This window comes from Nymphalis io, chromosome 27 (assembly GCF_905147045.1).
Source record: "Nymphalis io chromosome 27, ilAglIoxx1.1, whole genome shotgun sequence".
In the NCBI taxonomy this organism is placed as follows: Eukaryota; Metazoa; Arthropoda; class Insecta; order Lepidoptera; family Nymphalidae; genus Nymphalis; species Nymphalis io.
Genome location: NC_065914.1, coordinates 8105294 through 8123547, shown reverse-complemented (window position 1 = coordinate 8123547; position 18254 = coordinate 8105294). Strand labels below are relative to the sequence as shown.

General features: G+C 34.0%; 2 protein-coding genes across 2 annotated transcripts in view; one reads left to right on the top strand and one right to left on the bottom strand.

Moving 5' to 3' along the window:
• The window catches only part of LOC126778940 (enhancer of rudimentary homolog), a 238256-nt gene that overhangs the window by 123118 nt on the left and 96884 nt on the right, over positions 1-18254 (bottom strand). The window lies entirely within an intron of this gene.
• The window catches only part of LOC126778878 (homeobox protein DBX1), a 34617-nt gene continuing 18555 nt past the window's right edge, over positions 2193-18254 (top strand). Inside the window, exons 1-2 of the mRNA XM_050502614.1 lie at positions 2193-2919; positions 11472-11477. Coding sequence (XP_050358571.1) covers positions 2193-2919; positions 11472-11477 — 733 coding nt within the window. The remainder of the gene's footprint in view (positions 2920-11471; positions 11478-18254) is intronic.

Sequence of the window (18254 nt, the reverse complement as noted above, 5' to 3'; positions counted from 1 at the left end):
AGAGAATAAACCTTAGCCCAACAGTGGGAAATTTTCAGGCTTGTTATTTCTTTACTTTAAGTATTTCATAATCATTAAAGAATAATTTCATTTGTACCTTGTATATTTTATAATAATATTCACTCAACAGATCACAAAAACACAAATAATATAATCCTGTTCGAACATTTCGTTAAAAACGAATTACAAAAATTAAATAAATCAGAGCTAACTAAATGTTTACGTAAATAATACGATAAAATTCATACAAAAATACTTCATAAAACCTCCATAGTCGACCATTATTCTACTTCAGATACAGTGGTATAATATTCATACTGAACCCTTAAAACCTTTTTTCTTGTTACCTCCTTCGATACGACCATAAAATAATATGATCTGTAAAGTCTATTGCGTAAAGTCTAAATTTATTTTTGTGTAATATTGCAGTTAAGACATTTTGCTTCGGGAGAAGTAACCAATAACAAACGCGGGGTGTGGCTAATTTCAAAATCGAAACGCTTTTTTCTTCAACGGTCTTTTTCTTTTAATTTCAAGTCAGTCTTGGACAGGACGTCGTCGAGGGTGGTATTGAATGAGGATTTAATAAAAGCACAATATCTGTCTCCACTTGGATATATAACAATTAAATGAATTAAAACTATTAGCAAGTTTTTAACGACTTTCCGATATGGAGGTCCCAGCTGTCTTTATGGCTAAGAATTATTGTTTTTGATTGCCATTTCGAGTGAATATGCATTGACTTTATAATATATAATACATGAGTTTGTTGTATCTCCGTTGTATTCATTATATTAAATTAATCTTCATCATTATTATTTATATATTTATTATACAGGTGGTAGAGCTTTGTGCAAGCTCGTCTGGGTAGGTACCACCCACTCATCAGATATTCTACCGCAAACCAGCAGTACTTGGTAATGTTGTGTTCTGGTTTGAAGGGTGAGTGAGCCAGTGTAATTACAGGCACAAGGGACATAACATCTTAGTTCCAAGGTTGGTGGCGCATTGGTGATGTAAGCGATGGTTAACATTTCTTACATGCTAATGTCTATGGGCGTCGGTGATCACTTACCATCAGGTGGCCCATATGCTCGTCCGCCTTCCTATTCTATAAAAAAAAATGTAATTTTTGTATGTATATTCATGTTCTATGAAATCACTTAAACCGTTTTAAAGTCCTACCCAATATTGTTTTTTAATTTCTATTTTCTATTTTTTTTTAGTTTATCTTCATATTTAAGGCAGAAATGATAAAGGATTTAAATAAGTACCAACTGTAATATATAATCATATAAATTTAATATCACATTGGGTCTACGACATATGCAAGTGCTACGGAATTTCGTAGCTCTCAAAATAAATTTTATATTGTTGATATTTATTTAATTACTTAGGTACAATATATAAATATCTTTTTCACTGATCGACTTGGACTGTCGAACAAACATACGAACCTACGTACGCAATGCAGACTATAAAACGAAAAAAAACACAGTTTACACACACGCAAAAATGTCCTCTAACCGTTATTAAAATGAAAAAATCCATTACAGAAGTATAAAAAGCGCATTTACTTACGCCGTGCGCTATATACTTCAGCGCACAGCGTCAGTAAATGCATTAAGATGGAAAATGCAACCTAAATCAATATAATACGCGCACCAATAAATATAACAGCATTAATACCCACACGCCGCACAATGGACGCCATTTAAGTTAAAACATACACCCTTCTGTATTTAACCTATGAATAAAACTTACATACAAACATAGCGTTGCATACATCTTGACAACATGAAAACTATTAGCCAATAAGGGAAGCAGGAACTCTATCACAAAGCAATAAAGGCGTATTTGCAATAAATACAAGAGCAAAATATAATTTGGCCTCAAAACTAAGTGACCACTATATCAGACCTAAGACATTACATCCTATCTCTCTTTTACAGCGAAATGTTTTGTCCGCCACCAGCACAGCGAGAGGTCAACATAATTTGGCCATTCCAACACAAAAGCACCGCTAAAAACCACCCTAGTTCCCGCCCCTTTTACGTACACACCCCAGCGTCAGTCGAAGTCTACCCAAGCGACAGGACGCACGTCTCGCGCTCAATAAACTGACGAACAATATTACGCTATTTTGACATTTGCGTGATATTAAATAATGAGATAATTTTAAAAATAAAGTTATGTACCCAACCGATCTAAAAAATGGAATCAAGTTAAACCCTTTCGTCTCGAATCACAACATTATGTTGAAAACAATTCAAAACCTGTGCTATAATAAAACGAACGTACCCACGTTTAATATGACATCACCATTTCTAGTCGACAACATATTGCATCAACAGAAAACTGTTAACTTTCACAATCAATTCATCAACCAGCAACTGGAGAACTACATGCAACGTCAGAGCCTTTCCCGAGAAAATACTCCAGACGTTGATGAAACGAAAACGGCCGAAAACGAAGATGAAATACGAACGGATGAAATTGAAAAAGTAGACGATGAAGATTCTAAAAGTGATGATTTTAATACAAAAACTGATGTTGTGTATTACAATCATGATCTATACCAGAGGAACGAAGACAGATGTTCTGATAAGGAAGTTTTAAACATACCGAATCTTTCGCGTCGCTGTCATTGCGGTTCGTTCGATTGTCCACCGTTTGCGTGTAAGAAATCCGGTATACGAAGATTAGAAGAGTTGGAGAAGCGCTTCAACTTGCACAGTTATCAAGAAACGTCTGGTTACCATGACAATTCTGGTGACGAAGGAGATAAAGAGAAGTACAGCACGGACGATATGGTTAGGAATTGTGAAGAGTATAATAATGAACAAAAGAAACCTCTCCTTAAATTTAGTGTAAGTGCTATTTTGGGTGAAGAACGAGAAACAGCTAAGAATGTTAACGGTGAGTGATATTTATGTTAAATATCTTTTATACGTGATTTTGTCGTCGACACAGACGATTTACTGATGGTAGGGCTTTGTACAAGCTCGTCTGGTTAGGTGACACCCAGTCATCAGATATTCTACCGCAAAACAGCAGTACTTAGTATTGTTGTGTTTCGGTTTGAAGGGTGAGTGAGCCAGTGTAATTACAGGAATATGAGACATAATATCTTAGTTCCCAAGGTTTGGGGATGTAAGCGATGGTTAACATTTCTTACAATGCCAATGTCTATGGGCGTTGGTGACCACTTATCATCTGGTGGTCCATATGCTCGTCCGCCTTCCTATTATATAAAAAAACCAAACGATGTTAATTATATTTCATGGGTTTTACAATATTATAAATGTACAACTTCATCTATAAATCTTGTTTAGTTAAACAAAGGCGCGTCTTTTGAATGCCATTAATAGCACAAAGATATCAGTGTTTAATTAAATATCCGCAGAACAACGTTTATAAATAAGGACGTTTGCTTAGAAATAAAACGATGTTAGTTAATTAGAAAGGGCTCCTCAATACATGTTGTAATGCTATGTATGTACAAAAACAATTATTATACTGAGCAAATGCATTGGTATGAGGAACAAACACACACTGATCACTGTATACGGTTTTACAAAAGCATCCTGGGAAGCGTTTAAACGCCTCTGCTGTTAAATTAAAAAATATATAAGAAACGCTTATATGTAAAAAATTATATTAACAATTAATGATTTCGTGGATAATATGACTTAAGGAATAAAATGGTGCCTCCTTGTTTTTCTTTATTTTATTTAAAATTTAACAATTACAAGATCTAACAAAAAAAAACCGCTGAGTTTCGCTCGCTAGTTCTAAGGTCGGGGTATTTTTTTTTTCGGAACTCGTGGTAGTTTCTAATTTGACAATCAATAAGTGTTTGTTCGATTTTGAATAAAGAAATTCGAATTTTAATTTACACACCAATGTTTCTTCATACAAGATAATAATCAAAAATTGTACCAACCAATTATTGCTGCACGCCATTTGCAGCCGGAAAATTCGACATTTCATCCAGCAGTACTAGACAAGTCACTTATGTTACTCGTGAAATTTAACAACCTCACAGTGATAAGTATTTTGACGCAAGTATTCTTTACTTGTTTTAATTATTGTAGTTAATATCTCATGTCATTCTTTGATATATCTTGATCAACGTGTACTGCGGTGAGTAAAAGTTTTATCTCATAAAATACTCTGCTCATAAATGCTCTACTGATAAAGTAATAAGTTATAAGTATGTTATAGAATAGTAAAAAATAGTGGTAAGCGATCTCACATTTATATATAATATATATTTTTTAATGTTTTTTTTTTAAATATCTTACCTCCCTTGGTGTATCCCAAAGTGCTCAGGAGTGAGGCACTGAAGGTAGTGTTCGGAGAGCGTAGGTTTTTATCGGAATTGCGATTCAAAAGGGAAATGCTTCTAGCATACTTACCACCATTCCACGAGGTCATGATTTGTACATTAGCTATATTTTGATCTGTATAATACACTTATTTAAATAATAATATGTACTTATACAATAATTAAACAGGCAATGAGTATACCCCGCTGGGCCTAGCCCTTCAGGCCATATCTCTTTCCGAGTATGTTTTGGAACTTATTTTGGTGGATACACATGTGGAAGATTTTCATCAGAGAATTATAATCTCACGATGTTTTCGATAACCGCAAGTACGAGATAGATCATAAATACATAACATCAAGAACATGAAAATACAGTGGTGTTTGCCTATGTTTGAACCCACAACAGTCGGTTAATATTCGCATGCTCTAACTACTGAGTTACCTCGGCACAACAAATCTTATAAACGTGTCGGAGAAAACATTATTCTAGATATCATTCCTGATTCAAAACTCCTATTCCGTAATTTTTTTTCTTTATTATAAATATTAGTAATATTTCTACCCCTCCAATTAAGCAAAAAGCTTATGTTAGGAGCGTGAATGACAATAGCCCAAGTGTGACCAATTCCTGGATCGAACCTGCGACTTTTACATCGCTAGGCGCACCGTATACCATTGCGCTGGTGACGCTTCAAATTCCTTCCACATAAAATATAGTGTAAGCCATCATTTATAACGGATAATATTAGGGATAAGGGTTACCTTATCCCATTTTACTTGGAGTTGGCACACTGCAAAAATTGACATTGGGCACGCTCTAATGGTCAGTCAGCCTAACAACACTCCATGGAGTGTTGGTGGTTTGTTGAGTACAGATCCGAAATCGGCTTTACGACAGCCACGTGTCGAAGTGGCATTATCTACAAATTAAATCATGGAATATTCATGCTATTTATTATCTATGCATTTCCGTGTATAGAATGTTATGTATTATTTATTAAGGTTATTTTTTAATAAATTTGAGTGGCTAATAGAAATACCTACATAAATAATACCTACATAAAATAATTTGAACCACGCAATGTATATTTAGATATCTTTTTTTTTTCGCAAGGGAAGGGAAGAAGGTGAAGTCCGTCTACCGTCGTACATACCGCCCACTCATCACATATTCTACCACCGAACAGTACTTAATATTTTTGTGTACCGTTTCGCAAGATGAGTGAGCCAGTATAGCTACAGGGATAAGGGATACAACATCTTAGTTCACATTGGTAGCGCGTTGACGTTGACGGTGACCACTTACGATCAGGCGGTTCATTTACCAGCCTGTTTTTATCTGCATCATTGGTTTAGTGGCTAATTATTAGGCTGCAAATTATGCAAGGCTTCAAATCCAATGCGGAAAACAGCATACCTGGATTTGAACCAGTGTAAAATCAATCATGACTTGACAAGCTTAAATGCAAATCTTTTTAAAAGCAAACTTGTTCGGAATGAATGAATGTTTTACCAAGAAAAGCCTGCGAGACACTCTCATACGCATTATATAAGATACATTATAAAACGTGACCGGTAGAATAAATGATTGAAAATCAATTTCAATAATAAAATAAGCAATTAACGAAATAAATAACGTTAAACGTTATAAAAATAACGTTGGCCAATAACAATTTTCTCTATGCTACATCTTAATTCACTAACAGTAACAATATGGCGTCCGGACTTTTTCAATAAAACTGGCAACATCTGGCGGGACACTTAAGCTCGGGGGCGTGAGCGAGACACCGCTATACAAAGAGCGATTGTCGAGAAGGAGACGGGAGATGTCGAAATTAATATGTCTTTTTCTTAGCATTTTCGTTGGACGCAAGTCGCTTTATTATTTTATTATTGATGTCAAGATATATCTCTATTATATTTTTGTTGATATTAAAGAGTTATTACAAGATGTTGTTCGGGATTTTTTCTTCATATGTCATAATTTCCTACGACGTGGCCGGTGTTATATACCATTTAAATACAGCTTTTTTATAATTACTTAATTTCTTGGATGCAAGTCTATTATGATTTGTGCTAAAATTTTATTTTTATTTCTCTCCGACTAGCGAAGGTCGGTTTTGGAGATTCTGAAATTTTGTCAAAGATCTCTTCCTGATTTCGGCGGCGATCAGATCGGCGGTCAGAGAGATAAGAGTATGTGGTGAACAAAATATCTAACTACTGAAAAACTTCCCGCAAAATGCGAAGTCCTTATCGCATGGTGAGTTGCTTAAAACCCATTCATGATATAACGAATATATAAGACTGCACGTTTATCGTTGCGTACGATATAAAAAACCTAATTATTTTAATATTAAATGAGCATTTCTTGTACCTCTATTTATTTATTTATTAAAGGTTTACCAACAGTTGTATACACTAAAAACTAATTAAACTAATTAACTACCGGTAAAAACCGCATGTAATTAAAAAAAAAAGTAGCGACAGCAAATTTGATGAATTGAAACACAATATAAATAAACTTGTTGCATCTCGAATTTCGTGTACCTTTACGACTTTAACGATTTGGCTCAAATCGTGTATAAGTGTATTGATAAAACGCAATATTTCATTAGAATGTAAAAAAAAAGTAATTGTTAGAGCCGAGTGAAGCTCTAAAATCTAAGTGATGTACTATTCTTTCTAATTCTATTTGATTTATATTAAACTAGCAAAACCTGGCAGACGTTGACCAGTTTGTATATATGTATATACATATATATCAATTGTCATGGCGGTTAGTTAGATGGTATAGAAACTACTGTACGGTAGTACTTCGACGAGCCGGTTGGCGTAGTTGGTAGAACACTTGCCTTTCACGCCGAAGGTTGTGGGTTCGATTCCCACCCAGGACAGACATTTGTGTGCATGAACATGTCTGTTTGTCCTGAGTCTGGGTGTAATTATCTATATAAGTATGTATTTACAAAAAGAAAAGTAGTATATGTAGTATATCAGTTCTCAGGTTTCCATAGCACAAGTTCTGTACAAGCTTAATTTGGGATCAGATGGCCGTGTGTGAAAAATGTCCCAGGATATTATTATATTATTATTATTATTATTACTATCTAGAGCTACAACGCTGTGGATAGTATAACAACGTTTTCCATTAAAAACCTATTTGTGACAACTTTCTGATCATTTAATCAGTGTAAATATGCAGAATAATGTCCTTCAGATCGATTTCAGCCACGGCTGCCGATCTCTAGAGAGATTACCCAACTGCGCAGGAGATATTAAAGTGCACAAGTGTGTGCGTAAACACAGGTGCACTCTCTACTCCCTAGCTCTCATAGTAAATGGAACGGCAATCCGAAACGACCGGAAAGAGTTCAGGCGCAAGACCAACGGCTTTACGTGCTTTCGGAGGCACGGGAGTGTACACACTTCCAACTTCCAGACTCCGGGCTGCTACTGAGAATTTTCTAACAGAAAAACCCATTAACATTTTTTTTATTGGCTCGACCTGGGAATTGAACCCAGGATCTCCGGGTGTGCGGCCTTACATCAAGCTACTAGACCAACGAGGCAGTCATATATTCACAAACAGATATACCAATATACATTTTATATATGTTTTTTTTTTCATATTAAATGGTTTAATAATTTATTTTAAAAGTGGTTTCTACCGCCGGTAGAGATATAAAATATACATACAATTAGGTAAACATGGTATGTTAATTTGTATTTTTCCGCTATGTAATCCCCTAAATATTTTCTTTTTCGATATTAAAATACTAATGGTCTCTTAAGCTAAATGATATAATTGGTATTCTATATATTTTTGTTTATCAATGTAACTTTATGGATTATAGATGACATTTATGTTACATATAATGATTACAATATCAGAAACGAATGTCCTTAGTTATAAACGTTAATTCGCGGGTGATTAGTTATGTAAATGTCTTCTTCTTTCGATTGTCACATCAATGATGACAGAAAGAGCGAACCCTGTGTTTAACTTACAATTCCTACAGTAAAAGCCTGTTAATCTCCCACTGCTGGGCTAAGACCTCGTCTCCCCTTTGAGAAGGTTTGGAGCTTATTCCACCACGGTGCTTCAATGCGGGTTGGTAGAATACACATATGGCAGAATTTCAATGATATTAGACATGCAGGTTTCCTCACGATATTTTTCACCGTCACACACGAGATGAATGAATTATAAACACAAATTAAGCACATGAAAATTCAGTGTTGCTTGCCCGGGTTTGAACCCACGATCATCGGTTAAAATTAACGCGTTCTAACTCGATCAGATCTAGATGAAAACAATAAAATTATAGTAAGGAGATTAAAGAAGACGAAACCGTCGTTCCAAACTAGTGTTACAAAAAGACAAATAAAAAAGACCGTTATAAGTCGATATCGGAAAAATTCAATAAAATTATACATTTCGGGTCCCGGACGCTCATATTAACATGTCATTCGACGCCATATTGCGATAATATTCGAATTCCGAACGACTCGCGCGTTCTAACTTCACTCAACTCCGCGTAACGTTATAACGTTATAAAAACGTTATTCGGAAACCGACTTTAATACCTTGTATTATGGTTCATTATACTCGGACGTGTTATATAACTTGGTCGGAGTTTATATTACTAAGGTTTTTACGTGAAAGCTATAAAGTTCCGATGTAGAATCGATTGATCGGTATGAATCGTTCTGATTCCGATTCGATTATTGAGTGAAATAAAAGGGATCGCGTCTGCAGGTGCGTTTCATTGTATCTGTTAGTGATGTTGGATGGGTTATGGCCATTTTGAATGGAAGGGATCTGATTGTGGATTCGACTTTGATTATATCTGTGGTTATAATGACGATTATTTTTGTAATTTCATTAAATAACATTAACTCGAACAATTTACGTTTAGTAACAATAGCGAGAATTTAAAAAGTATTAAATTATTAGCAACGTGTAACTTAAATGTGACAATAATATCACAAGTAAAAAATTATCTTTCAATTCGGAGGTAAAATTATTAAATCTAAAAAGCTGTAATTTGTAACATATGTTTATATAAAGTAAGTATTTACGATACGATGATGTGTTTCGAAATTTCAACTTTATTTTATTGAATTGATTGGAAAGATTTATGATGATGTACTCCTGACCGATTTCGGCCGCGGCGGTAAGTCAGAGTGATTAGCCAACAGCGCAGGACATATATAGGGCACACGTGTGTGCGCAAGCACAGTTATCACTCTCCATTGACTCACTCTCACAATCCGATGGGACAGCAACCGGACACGACCGGAAAGATTTCACGTGCAACAGATTAACGTGGTTTCCGAGGTATGGGCGTTACACAATTCCAACTTCCAGGCTGCTCATAGTATATTAACAGCCTATGAACGTCTGACTGCTAAGCTAAAGCCTCCTCTCCTTTTTGAGGAGAAAGTTTAGAGCTTATTCCACCACGCTGCTCCAATGCGGGTTGGTGGAATGCACATGTGGTAAATTTCAGTGAAATTAGACACATGCAGGTTTCCTCACGATTTTTTCCTTCACCGTCTAGCACGAGATGAATTATAAATACAAATTAAGCACATGAAAATTCAGTGGTATTTGCTAAGGTTTGAACCCACGATCAATCGGTTAAGATTCACGCGTTCTAAACACTAGGCCAACTCGGCTCGACTGATAGAAAAACTCAATAACTTTTTAATGACCAGACTTGGTATTTGTACCCAGGACCTCGGGATCTTCGGCCTTATATATGGTCTCTAGATTAACGAGGCAGTAAAATTCATATGGAATCAAATAATGAATGAACGCATAATAAACTTTTTTACCATTTGGATTAAATAATATGAACAGTTTTAAGCATCTCAGTCAACCACACGACACTAATGCACTAATGTAACAACCTGAACACACGTTCTAATTTTGAAACACTCGGTGACGGTTAACACGACCGCAGACGCGTTCTGAATTTAAACGACCCAATGGGATGCGGTCGCGAGTTAACGCTATTCGAATTTGGAACGATTTCGGCTTTACGGGTTTTATATTATCTGCGTTTTGGTTTGTTTTTTTTTTTTGGACTAAATTAAGTCTTTTGATTCAAAAAGTGACTTTTTTTTGTAACAAATGTTTTTTATATTCATCCCTAGTTTCTTAAATAATAAAATGTTTATTTTCAACGAGATCTAGAAGTTGCATTGTTTCATTTTAACGTTATTTTAACGCAAAAATTACCTTGATTATCTAGTGGGTTAGTTATCATAAAAAAAATATGTCAATTTAACAAACTCTCTCAGTCTCAGAAATAATATACCTTCCATAGAAAGAAAAAGAACTGCTGTTGCTTTGTAGATAGAATATGTAGATTTTAATCAATAATATACGTGGATTTAATTCCAAGTATCTTTGAGCTTAATTAGTGTCTGTAATTCATCACGTGTTATCTTATGAAAACTTGAGGAAAATGTACACGATTCGAAAGAAATTCTATCTACTTTAGCTGTCAAATGGTGCAGCTTAAACCTACAAGGCTTTTTATCAAGTTTTTTTTTATATAATAGGAAGGCGGACGAGCATATGGGCCACCTGATGGTAAGTGGTCACCAATGCCCATAGACATTGGCATTGTAAAAAATGTTAAACATCGAGGATATGATGTAGTTGGTGCAGTAATAATAAATAAATAAAAATGAGAATAAATAAATAAATAAAACTTGAACCTACTAACGGAATATATACTATTAAAATTAAATAATACATTCACCCACAGAAGTTACTTGAAAAATACTCTATTTTTTTTTTTTTATTTATAGGCTAGCGCTTGACTGTTATCACACCTGATGGAAAGTGATGATACAGTCTAAGATGGAGCGCGCTTGCCTAGAAGATGCCTATTCACTCTAGACTTGAAGGTACCCACATTGTATGGTTATGTGGTGGGGAAAACGGAGGTCGGGAGGGTATTCCAGACCTTAGTCATCGCTTACATCACCAATGCGCCACCAACATTGGGAACTAAGATGTTATGTCCCTTGTGCCTGTAATTACACTGGCTGACTCACCCTTCAAACCGGAACACAACAATACCAAGTACTGCTATTTTGCGGTATACTATCTGATGAGTGGGTGGTACCTACCCAGACGAGCTCGCACAAAGCTCTACCACCAGTAAAATATATGATAGGTCATGACCCAGCTCTAGGACATATACGAGTTAATCATATATATGAAAATGGAACTTTACACGCAATGCAACGCAAATAACAAACCTTGTAACACATTATATCATGTTGTATTCCTCGTTAATATATTATGAACCACAAAAATTAAGTTAAGCAATTTCTCGTTAATACAATATAAACTGGCATTTCCAAACATTATAATGCCAACAGCACTCCCCGCAGACGAGAACACGCTCACAATAAATACAGCGGGATAATCTCGTAAACTACATTCAAAAGTTAACATTATATATGTAGAGTGTAATATTTAACCATTTGCTATGTACGTAAACATTGCTTTAATAGGTAATTTTAATTAAAATGAATTGCGTCAAAATACGAAAATAATTGTTATAATGAAGAACTCATAATATATTGTTGAATTTGACGCATCAACAATCCGTCTTATTTTAAAAGAAATAAAACAAAAATCAGTGGTACTCAAGTATTTTGACTTAGCAACACTGTATTTTAATGAATAGATTATTATGGTCTGTGTATATTATTACCAGGCTCGTTGCTCTAACGGCTACACTCGTAACTTATAAGGGTACAGATCCCGGTTGAGTTAATCAAATATTTTAATCAAGATTTATTACACAATCTTAGATGTTATACAAATTACTTTTTTGTATAACTGACCTGTACGCGTCTCATAAAACATTATAATATTCAAAATTTTAAAGCTGGCAATACGAATATTGACAGTTACTCGTAATGGCGGTTTTTGAAAATCGGTAATAGTTTGGAGTGAGGTATTCTGTTCTGGGTCTTATCGCTGTTCAGGCATGTCGAATGACTGTCCTCTCGCGCTCCTCTAGCGAGGTTTGATAGTTCCCTGTGCGTGAATATCCTGCGCATCTTGTTAGTCTTTGAGATCACATGGTTGTCAGAGCTAATGAAAAACATGGAATGAAAACTGATATTCCGAATATGTACCTACACTGGATGTCATAGTAGAATTTTATTTCACAAATGAAAACAAAAAATTAAATTCGACTTGGATTCATTATCATTCCGCATTCGATTGCCCTTTAATTATAACAGGAAACGGCGCCGTATTTTTATTTTTTCATTCATCTCTATGTCTAGTCTTTATGTCCTTCTTGCACATTTTCTCCCACTAAAAGACTACCACTACCAGTCTTCCACTTCCCTTGTCTTGTTATACCAAGTATTCTTGTAATATGTCTATTCGTATATATCTAGTCTTCTTTCTCAGACTACGAGATGCATGATCGCCTTGTCTCTCTCCACGCCCGGACCTAAAAATCCCTACCCTTCATTCGGAAGCTGTAAGAGTAAAATAATTATTTTTCACTGGCTGGTCTCACACCGTACCGCTTGTAATAATAAACGTTCAGCATATTTGCTATGCCTATTTTTGGAGTCCATCCCCTTTATCTATATCATATAAGCGAAATAGCACTCATCACGAGATCTCCTAAACTATCCGCCCGATTGAAATTCGTCACAGTTATTCCTTCCCCGACGTAGACGCTCACTGAGAACGGATTTTACGTAAATCTTATCCAAAATACATTTTTCTTCTACCCGTGCGAATCCGGGACAATTAATTAGTACATTATAAGTATTTAATTTTAATATAAGAAAACATTTATTAGACATTTATATTATTTTAATACTATTTAATCTGTATTCTTTTTTTTCTTTTCATACAAAGTAATCCTCTGACATGTTATATAGTCCTGACATCCGGCCACCTCAGATGAATCAATAACGGTAGCGCCTATTATTAGATATTACTGACGTATATAATCTTGTATTATGACGTCACGAGCAAACGAAAATCAATCAAAACATATTATTTATATACAAGTTTAGTTTTATTTGAATAAATACATGCTGTCAAAAATAACTACATGTTAAAAAAAAACGTTCAACGAATTTATAGACGAGGTATATTATGAAAATAATATAAATAATCTTATAAAACTGTTGACAAACATTTCTGAATCTTCAAATTACAAGGTTCGACAGTTAAATATAAAGCTACACTAGCTTGGAATGTAGATTTTGCAAGAAACGTCTGGCAAGAAGATATTAATAATTTTATACAAAAAAGCATATACTCGCATGATAATCAATGAATATATTTAATATACCAACATGCAATCTAACCGTGTATAAGAAAATAATAAAAAACCAATAACAATTTTAAATATAACGCAAAATTAATTAACATTTTAAAAACAACGTGTCATTACAAATCACTTAACAAACGTATAACGACACCGCTACACGTATAACGTTATTTAATTAACTGTTGTTTCGTTAAATGACTCCCCGTAACGATTCGGCGCCAATTTTTCGCGCGAAGTGCGAAAATAATTGATTTCGAGGGGACGCTCTAGGCTGTATTGAGTGCGACTTTCCGTTTTGTTTTGAGGTTACACTTTATCTGTTGTCATTTTTAAAGTTTGAGACTGGCTTTTGTTAAAATTTAGGCATTATGTAAATATATCAACGTCGATTTTTGTAATAAAAAAAAAACTATTTAAATAATTTCAAAAAAATTACTTTTAATTATTATATATGCAGTTTGAATTTAATGTATAACTACCGCCGGTTGGTTATGTAAATACTAAAAAACTTTGTATATTTACTTTTTTATTATTACACTAGTTAAATGATTACTATCTCTACGCTTTTTTATTTTCATCTTATTTTTATAGTCCTATCGAGAAATAAGCATTGTTTATTAATATTTCCTTTATCGAACTTTTATACGTAAGTATCAATACTTAGTATTGTTGAGTGAGCCAGTGTGGTCAGCCAGTTCTCAAGGTTGGTGGCGCATTGAAGAAGGGATAGGTAATATTTGTCACAATGTCTACGGGCTGCGGTGAATAGATAGATAGATAAAGTCTTTATTTGGATCACACCACATGAGTAAAAATAAGAAGAAATGACAAAAGTAACACAGAGTTTAAGTTAATTTATGTCGTAGAAAAAGATAAATAAAAAATTAACTAACATACAAAAATATTTACAAAAATATTTTGCATCCAATTTTATTCAATCTATATCTATTAAATATAATTGGATGCAAAATGGGAATTGCATTATTATGGAAACACAAAGAAAAGAGAAAAAAATAAATAAATAAAAATTAACAAAAATTAACTGTAAAGTATGTGAATACTTACCATCATTTGGCCTATTTGACAGTATGGCAACCAATTTAAAAGAAAAACCATGCGATTAACAGGTAAAGAATTTTATTATCACGTATACCGGAAATGTGAAGTTAAATTTTCTCTATGAAAGAATTTCTATATTTGATATTCTATGAATATTATCAATAAATATCCTGGGACGTTATTCACACACGGCCATCTGATCCCAAACTAAGCAGAGCTCGTACTATGGAAACCAGACATCTGATATACTACATATACTACTTTTTTTTGTAAATACATACTTATATATATAATTACACCCAGACTCAGAACAAACAGAGATGTTCATGCACACAAATGTCTGTTCTGGGTGGGAATCGCACCCACAACCTTCGGCGTGAAAGGCAAGTATCTACCAACCACGCCAACCAGACCAAGTTACAATAATATCTTTAAGACCCCTCCCCGCACCACCCTTGAATAGATTACACAAAGTTAATTATTTCATAAATTATTATTTACGTATTATTATTACATTGTATAAAATTCTAATTAATTTATTAAATATGCAATCATTTATTCATTTATGCTGAAGTAAAACCTACCACCGGTACATAAAAACCCAAAACAAATATATTTCAGCGTTTTTTGTCTAATTTTGTAATTGAATACAATTTTTAGAAAGATAAAGAAATAGCTAGAAGGCAATCGCTTCATTTCCAAGTTGTAATATAATCTATTTATAATTTATTAATTTAATTAAGCATCACGGCCATATTTTAAAAACTCATTAATTTTATAATAATTTTTTGCACGCAAGCGTTTTAATTTTTTTTATTCATCATCAAAGGTAGGTTTTGATTATAATTTACTACCTACCTTTTTTTTAACGCTGGAAAAACGAATTACGCGTTTCCCCCACGGGAACAGAGGGGGGTATGTGAGGCTCGCCGGTGTCCTAGGCGCCGAGTGCACCCTGAACATCGGAATACCCACTAAAAAACCAGCGGTACCCTTTCCGTCTCAACGTGGAGCGCCACGGGATCGCTTTCGCATGCTACCGTGGCTACTACCTACCTACCTATCGGTACCTATTCCTGCACATACTTAGACTTCCTCCAGAGCTTCTTATGGTGTAAGATTATGAGCTCCACACGATTACTATATACTATAAGATTTCCACTAATGATTATAGTATGAAAATTCATTTGTGCTTGTCCGGGCTTATAACAGTACTATATAACAGGACCCACGATTATAACAGTACAGTTAAGATTCGCTCGTTCTTACCACTAGGCCATCTCGGCTTCTATCGTCACTTAAATACAATTAATTCATTGGTTACCTCATAAGATAATTAACGTAGCCTAACTCCATGTCTTTTGATTTATTATTATTATTATTTAATATGATACCCTTTTATTATTTACATTTATTATTATTATTATTCAATATAATGGGCCTTCATAACCTAAAAACGAAAAATTAAAATTTCACTCGAAGGCCCAAGTGTCAATACAAACATATTTCACACAATATTTTTAACAACCTTAAACATTTCTTTCATTGTCACCTTAAAAAACAAAAAAAAAACAAAATGTCACCACATTCGAACGATATTAAACATTCGATAACAATGAATGAACGTAAAATTAACAATTACTAATACCACACAGCTAACAAAATAGCTAATAAAATGGGCAAACAATATAAATATTATTTTAATCCCGAACAAAGTCGAATCGTAAAAGATAATTCATCTATTGTTGAAATGGCGCGCCCGCCATGTTGTTTTTTATGTCATATTTTTTTTAGGATTACCGTTTTGTTAGAAGCATGTTTTATTGCAATATTTTATTTGTATTTAATATTTTCTCAAGTGTTCGTATTAAGGCGCGTCTTTTGGTGTTCTTTGTTGGCAAGTTGCGGATTACGGTTGCGCTTTAACGATAAAAACTATTAATATATCATTGTATTGCAATCGTTTGTTCAATTGGCCGCTAAAATATTGCTTATTGGTTTTAATATGTTGGATATTGTTCCTTGGGCACGGAAATTGCTTTTTTAAAAAAAAAATTCTCTAAATATTGTACAATAATCTTCAAATGCTTTGAGGATTTATAAATAAACGATTCTTCGGTTAAAATTAAATTGATCTAACCATCTCTCATAACTCTGGAAGAACAAAAAAATTATTTTTTTTGTATATAATAAAGACTATTGATAATAATACTAGTTACAGCTACTGCTGTTTTGGTGTGTATATATTAAGCGCTATGATTGTTTAACGATTACTTTTATTTTTAATTACGATTCATAAGTTTTATCTCGACTCAATAGACGAGCCGGTTGGCGTGGTTGGTGGATACTTGCCTTTCACGCTAGAAGTTGTGGGTTCGATTCCCACCCAGGACAGACATTTGTGTGCATGAACATATCTGTTTGTCTTGAGTCTGGGTGTAATTGTCTATATAAGTATGTATTTACAAAAGAAAAGTAGTATATGTAGTATATCAGTTGTCTGGTTTCCATAGTACAAGCTCTGTACAAGCTTAATTTGGGATCAGATGGCCGTGTGTGAAAAATATCCCAGGATACTATTATTATTATAATAACAGATAATTTATTGTAAATGTTTAAATAACAATAACTTAATATACTGTCCTTATAAACTTTTCTTTTACGTAAGTAAAAAAAAAAGTGCTTTACACGAACACGAATAATAATATATTATCTATTTTAAATTTTAGTGAACACAAAGCTAAAATCAATGACAGACAAAACTATTTGTTAGGATAAGAATAAGAAATAGTTTTGTCTGTCATTGATTAATAATTGATTAATAAACTTTTATGTTTGCGAGAGGAAATGTACATAATAATATAATTTAAACACGATCAAGTAATAAAGCTAAAAGCACCCGCATTGGAGCAGCGTGGTGGAATAGGCTCCAAACCTTCTCCTCAAAAAGAGGAGAGGAGGCCTTTAGCCCAACAGTGGGACATTCACAGGCTGTTACGGTAAGTAATAAAGCTATTGATGTCTCGATTTCACAGCACACCCCATCCCTTAAGAAATTAATACGTGAAAATAATTAAAATCACACCGGGAAGGGATGCTTGAGGGTGAACTTTTCCGCGACAACGCCTCCACAGCCCTTAATACGCCCCGAGGGCTTCGATTATAAAATTAATAGCTTTATTTAATAATTGAATAGTTAATGTAGCATCCGATATTTCTTTTTTTCATACATTAAAGAAAATAATTATTCGTAACATAAAAGAGAACTTTAAATATTTTTTCCTTCAAACAAAAGCTTTTCACGGTCGCGTCAACACGTTCGTGATGTCTGCCTTCGGTATATTTCTGTTAATTTAATAGTTTTGTTGTTCGATGTGACAGTATTTCTTTATTTTCAAACAACACAATCTAAATTTCACGATTATAATTTATCATTTATCTTTTTTTTGAGACTTCAATTTAGCTGTGTGCCAAGTGTCTTCCTTGAAGGTGTGGAATTATTCCACGTAAAATTCTGGAGT